Source organism: Pristiophorus japonicus, chromosome 1, assembly GCF_044704955.1.
Source record: "Pristiophorus japonicus isolate sPriJap1 chromosome 1, sPriJap1.hap1, whole genome shotgun sequence".
Lineage (NCBI taxonomy): Eukaryota > Metazoa > Chordata > Chondrichthyes > Pristiophoridae > Pristiophorus > Pristiophorus japonicus.
Genome location: NC_091977.1, coordinates 176,081,145 through 176,097,463, shown reverse-complemented (window position 1 = coordinate 176,097,463; position 16,319 = coordinate 176,081,145). Strand labels below are relative to the sequence as shown.

The window sequence follows — 16,319 nt, the reverse complement described above, 5'->3', positions numbered from 1 at the left end:
AGGTTGGGATGAAGCCATGGAGAGGTTTAAACATAAGGATGAGAATTAAAAACTTGAGTTGTTGGGTGACTGAGAGTCAATGTAGGTCAGCAAGGATGGAATGTTGGGTGATTACGATAGTGTGAGAAATGATATGGGCAGCAGAAATGTGGATGAATGTTTGGAGGGTAGAGGATGGGTGACTGGCTAGGAAATCATTAGAATAGGTGAGTCTGGGACTGACAAAGACATGACTGAGCATTTCAGCAGCAGATGAGCTGTGCCATGGGTGGAGGTGGATGACGTTAGAGGTGGAAAGAGGCAGTCTTTGTGATGGGAGAGAATCTGATGTTGGAAATTCAGCCCAAAGTTGAGCAGGATGCTGAGCTTGCAAGCAGCCTGTTTAGCTTGAGACAGTGGTCAGAGAGAGGAATGGAATCAGTTACTGGGGGTATATAGTTTGTGGCAGGGGCTGATGACAATGACTTTGATCTTCCTAATGTTTAGCTGGAGGAAATTACAGCTCATCTAAGAAAATTTATTCTTTAACTACCATTAAACTGAATATTAAATTGAATTTGAAATGACTTTGCAGTGTAGAATTTAAGGGAATCATGACATCTCTTTTAATAAAAAAAGAATTAGAGAAGGCAAATTTGTAATTTTTACTGCATTTTTCAATTCAGCTCTCATACTGTCATCTACTGTCCCAAGCCAGTTATTCAGGAGATATTATCAGACTTCTGTACAAACAGAAATATTCTACAGATCAAAGGAAACAAACAAAAAGTCAGACTTGTTTGGTTCACTTCCACCTCCACCCCTACGTTATAGTTTTTCTTTTTTTTAATTGTTAAAAGGTCACATTCTTCATGAAAAGAACCACAAAAACTATGTGTCACTTTTGTCAAACAATATTGTGTATGAGTATCATAAAGATGTATTTCAATGATATTTACGTCATGTCATTCTATATTTGTAAATAAATGAATTAAGGTCTAAGAGGCACTTTTTTCAAAAATATAGCACTTGAGATGCAATCCCATTTTAGCATGCTTATGTCTGTATTAAATAGGAATTCATCTGAAGAGTTTGTGTACATTTGTTTTTGTTGAAGGTGAAAAATTGCAATACCCTATTAGCAGTACTCAGAGCATCTGAAGACCATTGTCTTTGGAAAATGGCAAAGATCATTGACAGAAACAATATCAATAACTGGATGTTACAAGAGTTGAAACTCCAAAGTAAATGTATGCTATTGAATAATATAACATTGGATGTACACAGTGTTACAGTCAAACCTGCAATAAATTGTCTCATTACTTCATCATCCATCAGTCAGTGAAGGAGCTCAAACTCTTGGCAAGAGAGCCCATTTTTCCATTCTTATAAGTCTATAGCAATAAAATGTAACTGTATTAGGTTACTCACAGACATAAAAGACAAATTGAAAAGATAAAACTATATGAAAAAGATACCAAAAATTCACAGGTTATAATCCCAGCAGTAACCTTCAGCACTGACCCCACTGGAGTCTGCATGATCAGTGGGAGGGCCGTTAACCGGGACAGGTGGTCACATGCACCATTTCAGCCCATTTCTGATGCCTGCCTACCTACCTGGGCCGGTGGGTGGTTACCGAGGCCCCTTCCTCAATCCTAGTCACATTCCCTTCGGTCCCCTCAGCAAGAGAGCCACTACAAAACGTGAAAAAGCTGTCTCCCTTTGGTGCTTCAGACCTGACCAGTGGTGCCCACATGTGCCTTGTGAAGATCAGTGCACCTCCACTCATTCAGCATACTGGTATCCACAATGCTCATTCCGCTCCCCGGCCTGCTCCGATGGTGCTGGCAGGCCGAGGGCCGCGCAGGGGGAGCAGAAGGAGCAACGTGGCGGCCTGGTCCAGCAGTCTGCGCAGCCCCCAGCCTGCGAACACCATCAGAGCAGGCTGGGGAGCGGAAGGAGCAGCCTGGCAGCATACCACGCCAGGGAGCAGCACGTGCTGGAGCAGGAGAGCAACAGCAGCGAAGAGGGTGACTGGATTGGACGTCATCAAGATCCAGATCAGTGATTGGAGCGTGGGCAGGTACAACAGGAGCGGCGAGAAATTACAGAGTGACGTGATCGGGGCCTAGGAGAGGAATGACTTCGGGGCCCAGAAGAGGCGAGGGCTCAGGGGCAGCATGAGCCAGCCCACACTGCGATATGTGTGCGCACTAGGTCCATGCAGCAGAGCAGGTCTCCAGTCATCTTGGTTAATCCTTGCCACTGGACCAAGATCTAGCTCTGTCAAGTCCTTATGGTGCCTGGTGTGCAACGGCCACCACACATTAAAAAAGTCTACGCACAGGCATCTTCCACCCTTCAAGATTTAATTCTGGACCTGGAATATTAGCTCCTTCATTGAAACACCTGTGAACTTTTTGGCGTGGAAGAAAGTCATCCTCGATTCGAGAAATTATCTGTGATGATGCTGATACTGGTATCCACTAATAAACTGGGTCCCTGTCCAGCCTGGGAAGTGGGAAATCCCCTTGTAAGGAGTCCTGCCCCTGGCCATCACTTGTAAAGGATGGACAGAAGTTCAGCCCTTTAAATGGTAACCAAGAAACTCCCAGAAATTCAACCGGGTAATCCTCCTGGAGATTTCACTGCAGTTATGGTGGGAGACTGGTGAAATCATCAAGATGTTTTAGCATTAGCATGTTTACATGAGTGTCTTTGAACATATTCTTTCCCCATTATTATGACAATCACATTTCAGTAGTTAATTGATAAAAGTACAGTGAAAAATTACAGTTGCCTGAATCATGAGAGAAAACAAAAGCTAGTCCGAAAGTATAGCTTGATCATTTCTCCTTCGTTACTTTCTTATGCACACATCAAAGGAATTGAAGTTGTCAGTCTTGCAGCTAGAAAATATTTCCCCTAAAGTTGCTTGATTGGTATTCACCGCTTGATGAACTTTAGAACTATAGGGTACACATGAAACAAACATGGACACTATTTTAAATGGTGTACATTTATTAGCATTGGATTTGGATGCACCCCCCTGCCCCAGGGCAGGGCCCTCCATAACCCAGCCAGTATTGGCTATGTCACACTTCAGACCTTCTTACTGCCATTATACATAGTGTAAACACTTTTTTATTTCAGTGAATTACTGCCTTTTTTAAAATTAAAAACAAAACAAAATTAGTGATATAATAAGTGCTGATATAACAAAAGCATCTCTGAGTCAATGACACACCAGCAAAAATGAACAAGCTTAACTAATTTTTAAATCAGGATATTATTGCTATTATGGTCACTGTGGGGGAAGCCACTTTATGTAAAGTAAAACACAAACTGGGAGACTGTTGATGTGATTGTGGTTGCAATGGGTACAGTGCATGAGCACTTACTGAATATTCCTTTTCTTCCCTTTAGTCCATCAATTTCTGGCAAGTACTTGTGATGAATGATGAACACACAGATCGGCGGTACTTGCTGTTCTTCACTCTAAGTTGGGGTTTACCTGCCTTTGTCGTGGCCCTGCTTGTAATTATCCTACGAGGGGCCTATCACTGGACCATGCAAGAAGTCTATGGCACTGTATATGGTGATGTGTAAGTATTGCAAGTTACAAAAGCATTACCAACCATGTTGATAAATTGCAAACCTATATCATGTCCTGATTATTAGGCATATTTGAAATTGTCAGGTTATGGTTCACCTTCATTTTCAGAAAGTTCAATGAAGGTGAATTGAGCAAAAATAAGGAATATTCTGGGAGCACTTAAGGTGTGCATTAACTTTGCTTTGCTTTTTCATATTCAAGCAATTCCGGTGATACAGCAGAGCTCTCAGCTTAGGACATGAGTTAAATTTTGCTGCTGAATTTAAAGCTTTGCTCAGCCATGACTGTAACTTCCTGTAGTAGAACGGGGTGGGTGGGGATGCATTTTGTCAGTACTTTGCTCCTTCTACAATTAGACAAAATAGCTGTTTATACTAGTTGGTACAGAATTACTCACTTCCTGTTTGTACTTAAGCATGCATAGCTACGTCAGTCCAACATCAGATCATCTTTAATCCGCTTCTCAGCCTGTTCCTTGCAACCCTCCCCCACAACCTCATTCACAAATGTGTACAAACACACACACACACATCCTTCATCAATCTTTTCACTGAAATTTTACATATTACAGTTCTGATATAAGTAAGTTTGGTTAAAAACGTCCTCAGAACATTAATACTTGCCAAGAATTGAAAAATAACTAGCTTAAAGAGAAAGTATTGTCACCAGAACCTCCTTTTAAAGTCAGACATTTTGAAAGAATTCCAGTTAACTTTAAACATTTTTTTAAAACTGTCCATTCTTACTGATTTTTTCAATACTTTGGTTTAAACGATCACGTAATTAGTGGACTTCCTCTCAATTATTCTCTGAAGATTTTAACATATGCTGGAGTGCAGCTCTATAGATGGGAGCACTTAAGATGTGTAATAACTGCTTTGCTTTATCATACCAATCAACATCTGGTACTATTCAGAACATTCTCCAAGTGTAAGTTTAGACAGTGAGGCCTTGAAATTGGGCCATATGGTACCAATTTTTCAGGCGCTACATCACCTCGTAAGTCCCCCAAAATGCTTGGCACTGTGCAGCCCAATTTCTAGGTTTCTAGGTGCCTCCTAAGTCTCCAAAATGGTGGGTGCACTTCCAACTGGAAGTGCTCCACCCACCATATTGGATAAGGATAAACAAGAGCTGCCTTTTATCCACGCCTGAATCAGGCAGGTGTTGGACTCTTTGCATATGCAAATAAGGGGCTTGAGGTCCCCGCTGAAACATTGGTTTTCCCTGAGGCAGCCGGTACCATCGCTGGCTGGACTCGCGCAAACAACCCTTCAGATCGCCTTCCGGAAAAAGGTAAATTACTTACCTTAACGTGGAGCGAGAAGGAGCAGGCGTGCTTCTCCCGACCCCACATTAAATCATCCTCCCAATTGCTATTGCTCCAGCCTCGAGATCTACGGCCTCTAGGATCCCCAACCCCTGATCACCCTCCCGCCCGACCCTGACCTCCAGGCTCCCCAATCTCCAACCTTCCTTGACCCTGGCACTGATCTCCAGGCTCAGGCGTCACCTCCCCGAAGCCCGCGATCACTCACCTATGAAGTCCATGATGCCCCCCTCAAGGCCTGCAATAGTTTCCCCCCCAAGGCTCATGCTCTCCCCGTCAAGGCCCATGACGCCCCATCCACCTCCCCCCCCCCAAAGACTGCAATGTGCCCCTTCGCCCTCCCCCCCACCCCCTCCCCAAGTCCAGTGATGCCCCTCCAAGGCCTACGGCCCTAGCAGCCGCCCAAAATTCCATTACTTACTGGCATGGCTTCCTCCCACAACACCATTTATATGGGAATGAGGCCTGAGGCCCAGTTACCGCGGCGTTTCGGACCCCACCATTCATGCACAGGATAAGTACCCTGCGTTGGGGATGAATGGTCGCTCCCAAATTTCAAGGGCTCTGTTGGTATGCTATTAGACTAGATATGCTGTCGTTATGTGAGCATGTGAGCATTTTTTATCAGTAGTCAATATATAGTGATCAAGAATGCGAAACCAGGGTGATTTTTTTTCTTAATTCACCCAGGTGTACTGAGATTAATTGTAGAATTGTTTGTGCCACCCTCGCTGAGATCCAAAATTGGCTCAGAGGAAGCAAAGGGTAATGGTTGATGGGTGTTTTTGCGACTGGAGGGATGTTTCCAGTGGGGTTCCGTTGTGCTCAGTACTAGGTCCCTTGCTTTTTTAGATATACATCAATGATCTAGACTTGAATATAGGGGGTATAATTAAGAAGTTTGCAGATGATACTAAAATCAACTGTGTGGTTGATAATGAAGAAGAAAGCTGCAGACTGCAGGGAGATATTAATCAACTGGTCAGGTGGGCAGAAAAGTGGCAAATGGAATTTAATCCAGAGAAATGTGAGGTCATGCATTTGGGGAGAGATAACAAGGAAAGGGAATACACATTAAATGATAGGATACGGAGAAGTGTAGAGGAACAAAGGGATCCCTGAAAGTAGCAGACCAGGTAGATAAAGTGGTTAAAAAGGCATACGGAATGCTTGCCTTTATTAACCAAGGCATAGAATACAATAGCAGGGCGGTTATGCTTGAACTGTATAAAACACTGATTAAGCCACACTGGCGTACTGCATGCAGTTCTGGTCACCGCATTATAGGAAGGACGTGATTGCACTGGAGAGAGTACAGAGGAGATTTACGAGGATGTTGCCGGGAGTGGAGAATCTAAGCTATGAGGACAGATTAGATAGGCTGGATTTGTTGTCATTGGAACAGAGGAGGCTGAGGGAAGACCTCATTGAGGTGTATAAAATTATGAGGGGCCTAGATATAGTGGATAGAAAGGGCCTCTTTCCCTTAGTAGAGGGTCAACAACCAGGAGACATAAATTTAAAGTAATTGGTAGGTTTAAAGGGGATTTGAGGGGAAATTTCTTCACACAGAGGGTGGTGAGGGTCTGGAACTCACTACATTTAAAAAGTATTTGGATGTGCACCTGAAGTGCCGTAACCTGCTGGGCTATGGACCTTGTCATGCATGTAACCTCAATGTAACACCACCGTCTTACTGTATACACTCAACCTAGATGCACACCTTGACCACAAGGGGTGAACTTGTGGGAGACACTCCTTACCTGATCGCACAGGTATAAAAAGGGAGGTCCCACACAGGGTCATCACTGGGAGTCCTGTGAATAAAGAGTTAAGGTCATGGAGTGACCTTGCCCCAGAAGGTGCCTCGTGTGGTTTCATGCTGTAGAGTAAAGACTTTACAGACCTAGAGCTGGAAAGTGAGATTAAGTTGGATAGCCTCTTGTTGCCGGCATGGACACGATAGACCGAAATGGCCTCCTTCCGTGCTGTAAACTTCTATGATTCCATGATTAAATAATTTAACACAGATCAAGGATCAAACCAAGACCTTCCCAATTGGTTGAATAGGATTTATTTTAAAACGTTTATTTATATTACTGTGGTCTATCAACTCCTGCAGGTCTCATATAATCAATGGCACTCCCCAATGTAAATTTCCCTATATACCTTGCACTGGCTGCAGTGAATGTCTCCTTTTTCATCATTCTCTAGATCTGCTGTCAGTACAACCCCTTCTGTGAATTCAATTAGTCTGCAGAATACCATCAATAGATTTCAAATGTAAATGCCTTTGTTACCTCTAGACTTGACTATTCCAACGCTTTCCTGACTGGCCTCCCACGTTCTACCCTACGTAAACTTGCGGTCATCCAAAACTCGGCTACCCGTGTCCTAACTCACACCAAGTCCCGTTCACCCATCACCTGTGTGTTCACTGACCTACATTGGCTCTTGGTTAGACAACGGCTCGATTTTATATTTCTCATCCTTGTTTTCAAATCCCTCCGTGGCCTCGTCCCTCCCTATCTCTGTAATCACCACCAGCCCCAGAACCACCCCCCCAACCACCCCCGAGATATCTGCGCTCCTCTAATTCTGCCCTCATGAGCATCCCTGATTATAATCACTCAACCATTGATGGCCGTGCCTTCTGTTGCCTGGGCCCCAAGCTCTGGAATTCCCTTTTTAAACCTCTCTGCCTCTCTACCTCTCTTTTCTCCTTTAAGACGCTCCTTAAAACCTACTTCTTTGACCAAGCTTTGGGTCATCTGCCCTAGTTTCTCCTTATGTGGCTCGATGTCACATTTTTGACTTGTAATACTCCTATGCAGCGTCTTGGGACGTTTTACTATGTTAAAGGCGCTATATAAATACAAATTGTTGCTGTTGTAACGACAGGTGAGCAACACAGGAAAGTTCACAGACATTAGATTATATTCCATACTTATGGCCTCAACCTGCAGTTCTGTTTATCCACCATCACCCTTAATTTCACGATCGCCTCTGTGTTATCAGACTGTCTTTCTGACATCAAGTCGTGGACGAGCCAGAACTTCCTCCACTTTAAAATTGTGAAAACCCAAGCTATCTTGTTTCCAAATCTGCCACTTTACTCAGCTAGAGGATCAGGGGCCTTCTCCCCGGTGTCCTGGCCAATATTTATCCTGCAACTAACATCACTAAAGCAGATAATTGGATCATTATCATATTGCTGTTTGTGGAACTTTGCTGTGCCCTAAATTGGCTGCATTACAACAGTGAGTACACATTAAAAGCACTTTGGGATGTCCTGTGCTTGTGAAAGATGCTATATGAAGTCTTCCCTTTTTCCCTTTATCTGGCTGCTCACTCAGGCTGAACCAGGCAGTACACTAGCTGTGCTTATTGATAAATCTCCAAAAGCATGTAAAAAGTAAAAATGCCTTATAAATGCTTTTAAGAGTTACCATAGTCAGCACTATGATGGAGCTAAACTAATACATACAGTTGCAATGCCAATACTCATGAAAGCCCAAGAGATTAGTGACTGTAGCTGCTGACCTCCAGTGAGGTGGGCCTGTGCAGCTGACAGCAACAAGATAAACTTGCCAGACTCAATAAGGCCATTAGCTCGGAAAACCAAGGAAAAATATGTCTCCCCAGCTGCCGGCCTTATTGAATCCTGCAAGTTTATTTTGCTATTGCAGGTACAACGACGCAAATCCGGAATTTCGGAAACCGGACATTTTTTTAGATAAGGGCAAAAAACATTAGTGGGAGTTGTGTACAGACCTCCAAACAGTAGTAGTGATGTTGGGGAGGGTATCAAACAGGAAATTAGGGGTGCATGCAATAAAGGTGCAGCAGTTATAATGGGTGACTTTAATATGCACATAGATTGAGCGAGCCAAACTGGAAGCAATACGGTGGAGGAGGATTTCCTGGAGTGCATAAGGGATGGTTTTCTAGACCAATATGTCGAGGAACCAACTAGGGGGGAGGCCATCTTAGACTGGGTGTTGTGTAATGAGAGAGGATTAATTAGCAATCTCATTGTGCGAGGCCCCTTGGGGAAGAGTGACCATAATATGGTGGAATTCTGCATTAGGATGGAGAATGAAACAGTTAATTCAGAGACCATGGTCCAGAACTTAAAGAAGGGTAACTTTGAAGATATGAGGCGTGAATTGGCTGGGATGGATTGGCGAATGATACTTAAGGGGTTGACTGGATGGGCAATGGCAGACATTTAGAGACCGCATGGATGAACTACAACAATTGTACATTCCTGTCTGGCGTAAAAATAAAAAAGGGAAGGTGGCTCAACCGTGGCTATCAAGGGAAATCAGGGATAGTATTAAAGCCAAGGAAGTGGCATACAAATTGGCCAGAAATAGCAGCGTACCCGGGGACTGGGAGAAATTTAGAACTCAGCAGAGGAGGACAAAGGGTTTGATTAGGGCAGGGAAAATGGAGTACGAGAAGAAGCTTGCAGGGAACATTAAGGTGGATTGCAAAGGTTTCTATAGGTATGTAAAGAGAAAAAGGTTAGTAAAGACAAACGTAGGTCCCCTGCAGTCAGAATCAGGGGAAGTCATAACGGGGAACAAAGAAATGGCAGACCAATTGAACAAGTACTTTGGTTCGGTATTCACTAAGGAGGGCACCAACAACCTCCCGGATATAAAAGGGGTCAGAGGGTCTAGTAAGGAGGAGGAACTGAGGGAAATCTTTATTAGTCGGGAAATTGTGTTGGGGAAATTGATGGGATTGAAGGCCGATAAATCCCCAGGGCCTGATGGACTGCATACCAGAGTACTTAAGGAGGTGGCCTTGGAAATAGTGGATGCATTGACAGTCATTTTCCAACATTCCATTGACTCTGGATCAGTTCCTATGGAGTGGAGGGTAGCCAATGTAACCCCACTTTTTAAAAAAGGAGGGAGAGAGAAAACAGGGAATTATAGACCGGTCAGCCTGACCTCAGTAGTGGGTAAAATGATGGAATCAATTATTAAGGATTTCATAGCAGTGCATTTGGAAAATGGTGACATGATAGGTCCAAGTCAGCATGGATTTGTGAAAGGGAAATCATGCTTGACAAACCTTCTGGAATTTTTTGAGGATGTTTCCAGTAAAGTGGACAAGGGCGAACCAGTTGATGTGGTATATTTGGACTTTCAGAAGGCTTTCGACAAGGTCCCACACAAGAGATTAATGTGCAAAGTTAAAGCACATGGGATTGGGGGTAGTGTGCTGACATGAATTGAGAACTGGTTGTCAGACAGGAAGCAAAGAGTAGGAGTAAATGGGTACTTTTCAGAATGGGGTACCGCAAGGTTCTGTGCTGGGGCCCCAGCTGTTTACATTGTACATTAATGATTTAGACGAGGGGATTAAATGTAGTATCTCCAAATTTGCGGATGACACTAAGTTGGGTGGCAGTGTGAGCTGCGAGGAGGATGCTATGAAGCTGCAGAGTGACTTGGATAGGTTAGGTGAGTGGGCAAATGCATGGCAGATGAAGTATAATGTGGATAAATGTGAGGTTATCCACTTTGGTGGTAAAAACAGAGAGACAGACTATTATCTGAATGGTGACAGATTAGGAAAAGGGGAGGTGCAACGAGACCTGGGTGTCATGGTACATCAGTCATTGAAGGTTGGCATGCAGGTACAGCAGGCGGTTAAGAAAGCAAATGGCATGTTGGATTTCATAGCGAGGGGATTTGAGTACAGGGGCAGGGAGGTGTTGCTACAGTTGTACAGGGCCTTGGTGAGGCCACACCTGGAGTATTGTGTACAGTTTTGGTCTCCTAACTTGAGGAAGGACATTCTTGCTATTGAAGGAGTGCAGCGAAGATTCACCAGACTGATTCCCGGGATGGTGGGACTGACCTATCAAGAAAGACTGGATTAACTGGGCTTGTATTCACTGGAGTTCAGAAGAATGAGAGGGGACCTCATAGAAACGTTTAAAATTCTGATGGGTTTAGACAGGTTAGATGCAGGAAGAATGTTCCCAATGTTGGGGAAGTCCAGAACCAGGGGTCACAGTCTAAGGATAAGGGGTAAGCCATTTAGGACTGAGATGAGGAGAAACTTCTTCACCCAGAGAGTGGTGAACCTGTGGAATTCTCTACCACAGAAAGTAGTTGAGGCCAATTCACTAAATATATTCAAAAAGGAGTTAGATGAAGTCCTTACTACTCGGGGGTTCAAGGGGTATGGTGAGAAAGCAGGAAGTGGTTACTGAAGTTGCATGTTCAGCCATGAACTCATTGAATGGCGGTGCAGGCTAGAAGGGCTGAATGGCCTACTCCTGCACCTATTTTCTATGTTTCTATAAGCGCATTGCAGATGGAGTCGTCCGGAATCCGGAATTATTGTCCGAAAACCGGACATTTTTTTTGAAAAGCACATTGCAGATGGAGTCGTCTGACGTGCAATCGGTCCGAGCCTTGCCGAATGACCCTCGACCCCGATCCACATGTGACCCGACCCGACCTGACCTGGCCTGGCCTGACTCACGCTGTTTTAATGTCTGACTCAAAATCCGGAAAAATACGAAAACCGGCATGACCTCGGCCCTGAGGTTACCGGATTCGGGACGTCGGATTTTCTTCTCCGAATTCCACAAAAACCCAAAAATCGGCACGGCCTTGGACCTGAAGTTGCCGGATTCGGGGATTTGAGGGGAAATTTCTTCATCCAAAGGGTAGTGGGGGTCTGGAACTCACTGCTTGAAAGGGTGGTAGAGGCAGAAACCCTCACCACATTTAAAAAATACTTGTATGTGCACTTGAAGTGCTGTAAACTGCAGGGCTACGGATCAAGAGCTGGAATGTGGGATTAGGCTGGATAGCTCTTTGCTGGCTGGCGCGGACACGATGGGCTGAAATGGCCTCCTTCCATGCTGTAAATTTCTATGATTCTATGATTCACAGCTCAATATTTCTGGTTACAGGGTTTTCAGACGAGAAAAGAAAGGGGGTGAAGAAAGGAGGTTGGGAACCACAATATTGGTTAAATAAACAATTACAGCTGCGAACTGTAAGTAGGATAATCAAATCAGGCCACATGGGTTGAACTGAAGAACAAAAAAGGGGAAATCACACTGCTGAGAGTGTACTAAAGACCTCAGAAATGCAGGCATATTTCTGAGAAGTACAAAAGCAGTAGGGCAGTAATAGTAGAGGATTTCAACTACCCTATATTAACAGGGGTAGAATCAGTATAAAAGGTACAGAGAGCGCAGAATTCTTAAAATGCATTCAGGAGAACAGTTTTAGCCAGTACATAGTAAGCCCAACAAGAGAGGGGGCAGTTCTGGACATAGTTTAAGGGAATGATGCTGGGCAGGTGGCAGGGAGGAGAGCAATGGAGGAGCATCTTGGTGGTCGTGATCATAATTCAGTTAAATTTAGCATAGAAACATAGAAACATAGAAAATAGGTGCAGAAGCAGGCCATTCGGCCCTTCGAGCCTGCACCGCCATTCAATATGATCATGGCTGATCATGCAACTTCAGTATCTCACTCCCGCCTTCTCTCCATACCCCCTAATCCCCTTAGCTGTAAGGACCACATCGAACTCCCTCTTGAATATATCCAATGAACTGGACTCAACAACTTTCTGTGGTCGAGAATTCCACAGGTTCACAACTCTCTGGGTGAAAAAGTTTCTCCTCAACTCGGTCCTTTATGGCTTACCCCTTTCCTTAGACTGTGACCTCTGGTTCTGGACTTCCCCAACATCGGGAACATTCTTCTTGCATCTAACCTGTCCAGTCCCGTCATAATTTTATATGTTTCTGAGATCCCATCTCATTCTTCTAAATTCCAGTGAGTATAAGCCTAGCCGATTCAGTCTTTCTTCATATGTCAGTCCTGCCATCCCAGGAATTAGTCTGGTGAACCTTCACTGCACTTCCTCAATAGCAAGAATGTCCTTCCTCAGATTAGGAGACCAAAACTGTACTCAATACTCAAGGTGTGGTCTCACCAAGGCCCTGTACAACTGCAGTAAGACCTCCCTGCTCCTATACTCAAATCCTCTCGCTATGAAGGCCAGCATGCCATTTGATTTCTTTACTGCCTGCTGTACCTGCATGTCTACCTTCAGTGATTGATGTACCATGACATCCAGGTCACGTTGCACCTCCCCTTTTGCTAATCTGTCACCATTCAGGTAATAATCTGCCTTCCTGTTTTTGCCACCAAAGTGGATAACCTCACATTTACCCACATTATATTGCATCTGCCATGTATTTGCCCATTCACCTAACCTGTCCAAGTCACCCTGCAGCCTCTTAGCATCCTACTCACAGCTCACACTGGCACCCAGCTTAGTGTCATCTGCAAACTTGGAGATATTACATTCAATTCCGTCGTCTAAATCATTAATGTATATTGTAAATAGCTGGGGTCCCAGCACTGAACCTTGCAGCACCCCACTAGTCATTGCCTGCCATTCTGAAAAGGATCCGTTTATTCCCACTCTTTGCTTCCTGTCTGCCAACCAGTTCTCTATCCACATCAATACATTACCCCCAATACCATGTGCCTTAATTTTTGCACGCTAATTTCTTGTGTGGAACTTTGTCAAAAGCCTTTTGAAAGTCCAAATACACCACTTCCACTGGTTCTCCCTTATCCACTCTACTAGTTACATCCTCAAAAAACTCTGGAAGATTTGTCAAGCATGATTTCCCTTTCATAAATCCATGTTGACTTGGAACGATCCTGTCACTGCTTTCCAAATGCGCTGCTATTACATCTTTAATAATTGATTCCAGCATTTTCCCCTCGACCGATGTCAGGCTGACCGGTCTATAATTCCCTGTTTTCTCTCTCCCTCCTTTTTTAAAAAGTGGGGTCACATTAGCTGCCCTCCAATCCATAGGAACTGATCCAGAGTCCATGGAATGTTCGAAAATGTTCGAAAATGACCACCAATGCATCTACTTTTTCGAGGCCACTTCCTTAACTACTCTTGGATGCAGACTATCAGGCCCTGGGGATTTATCGTCCTTCAGTCCCATCAGTTTCCCTAACACCATTTCCTGAATATTAACGATTTCCCTCAGTTCCTCCTTTTCGCTAGACCCTCGGTCTCCTCGTATTTTTGGAAGGTTATTCGTATCTTCCTTAGTGAAGACTGAACCAAAGTATTTGTTCAATTGGTCTGCCATTTCCTTGTTCCCCATTATGAATTCACCTGATTCTGACTGCAAGGGACCTACGTTTGTCTTCACTAATCTTTTTCTCTTTACATATCTATAGAAGCTTTTGCAGTCAGTTTTTATGTTCCTTGCAAGCTTACTCTCATACTTTATTTTCCCCCTCCTAATTAAACCCTTAGACCTCCTCTGCTGAAATCTAAATTTCTCCCAGTCCTCAGGTTTACTGCTTTTTCTGGCCAATTTTTATGCCTCTTCCTTGGATTTAACACTATCCCTAATTTCCCTTGTTAGCCACAGTTGAGCCACCTTTCCTGTTTTATTTTTACGCTAAACAGGGATGTACAATTGTTGTAATTCATCCATGTGATCTTTAAATGTCTACCATTGCCTATCCACCCTCAACCCTTTTAAGTATCATTCGCCAATCTATCCTAGCCAATTGACGCCTCATACCTTCAAAGTTACCCTTCTTTAAGTTCTGGACCATGGTCTCTGAATTAACTGTTTCCTTCTCCATCCTAATGAAGAATTCTACCATATTATGGTCACTCTTCCCCAAGGGGCCTCGCACGACCAGATTGTTAATTAATCCTCTCTCATTACGCAACACCCAGTCTAGGATGGCCTGCTCTCTAGTTGGTTCCTCGACATATTGGTCGAGAAAAACATCCCTTATACACTCCAGGAAATCCTCCTCCACAGTATTGCTACCAGTTTGGTGAGCCCAATCAATATGTAGGTTAAAGTCACCCATGATAACTGCTGTACCCTTATTGCACACGTCCCTAATTTCCTGTTTGATGCCATCCCCAACCTCACTATTACTGTTTGGTGGTCAGTACACAACTCACACTAATGTTTTCTTCCCTTCAGTATTTGGCAGCTCTACCCATATAGATTCTACACCATCTAAGCTAATGTCCTTCCTTACTATTGCATTAATCTCCTCTTTAACCATGAACGCTACCCACCTCCTTTTCCTTGCTGTCTATCCTTCCTGAATATTGAATACCCCTGGATGTTGAGTTCCCAGCCTTGCTTAACCTGGAGCCATGTCTCCGTAATCCCAATTACATCATATCCGTTAACAGCTATCTGCGCAGTTAATTCAACCATCTTATTATGAATGCTCCTCGCATTGAGACTCAGAGCCTTCAGGCTTGTTTTTTTAACACGCTTTGTCCTTTTAGAATTATGTTGCAATGTGACCCTTTTTGATTTTTGCCCTTAATTTCTCTGCCCTACACTCTTGCTTTTCTCTTTCCTACTTTTTGCTTCTGCCCCGTTTTTACTTCCCTCTGCCTCCCTGCATAGGTTCCCATCCAGGGGATCAGGGGAAGTCATAACGGGGAACAAAGAAATGGCGGACCAATTGAACAAGTACTTTGGTTCGGTATTCACTAAGGAGGAGACAAACAACCTTCCGGATATAAAAGGGGTCAGAGGGTCTAGTAAGGAAGAGGAACTGAGGGAAATCCTTATTAGTCGAGAAATTGTGTTGGGGAAATTGATGGGATTGAAGTCCGATAAATCCCCAGGGCCTGATGGACTGCATCCCAAAGTACTTAAGGAGGTGGCCTTGGAAATAGCGGATGCATTGACAGTCATTTTCCAACATTCCATTGACTCTGGATCAGTTCCTATCGAGTGGAGGGTAGCCAATGTAACCCCACTTTTTAAAAAAGGAGGGAGAGAGAAAGCAGGGAATTATAGACCGGTCAGCCTGATATCGGTAGTGGGTAAAATGATGGAATCAATTATTAAGGATGTCATAGCAGTGCATTTGGAAAGAGGTGACATGATAGGTCCAAGTCAGCATGGATTTGTGAAAGGGAAATCATGCTTGACAAATCTTCTGGAATTTTTTGAGGATGTTTCCAGTAGAGTAGACAAGGGAGAACCAGTTGATGTGGTATATTTGGACTTTCAGAAGGCTTTCGACAAGTTCCCACACAAGAGATTAATGTGCAAAGTTAAAGCACATGGGATTGGGGGTAGTGTGCTGACATGAATTGAGAACTGGTTGTCAGACAGGAAGCAAAGAATAGGAGTAAATGGGGACTTTTCAGAATGGCAGGCAGTGACTAGTGGGGTACCGCAAGGTTCTGTGCTGGGGCCCCAGCTGTTTACACTGTACATTAATGATTTAGACGAGGGGATTAAATGTAGTATCTCCAAATTTGCGGATGAAACTAAGTTGGGTGGCAGTGTGAGCTGCGAGGAGG

The 16,319-nt window shown here is 43.9% G+C and overlaps 1 protein-coding gene across 3 annotated transcripts in view; it reads left to right on the top strand.

Moving 5' to 3' along the window:
* The window catches only part of adgrv1 (adhesion G protein-coupled receptor V1), an 892,784-nt gene that overhangs the window by 706,083 nt on the left and 170,382 nt on the right, over positions 1 to 16,319 (top strand). For all 3 annotated transcript variants that reach the window (XM_070885047.1, XM_070885038.1, XM_070885028.1), the window contains one exon: positions 3,409 to 3,587. In XM_070885047.1, coding sequence (XP_070741148.1) covers positions 3,409 to 3,587 — 179 coding nt within the window. The remainder of the gene's footprint in view (positions 1 to 3,408; positions 3,588 to 16,319) is intronic.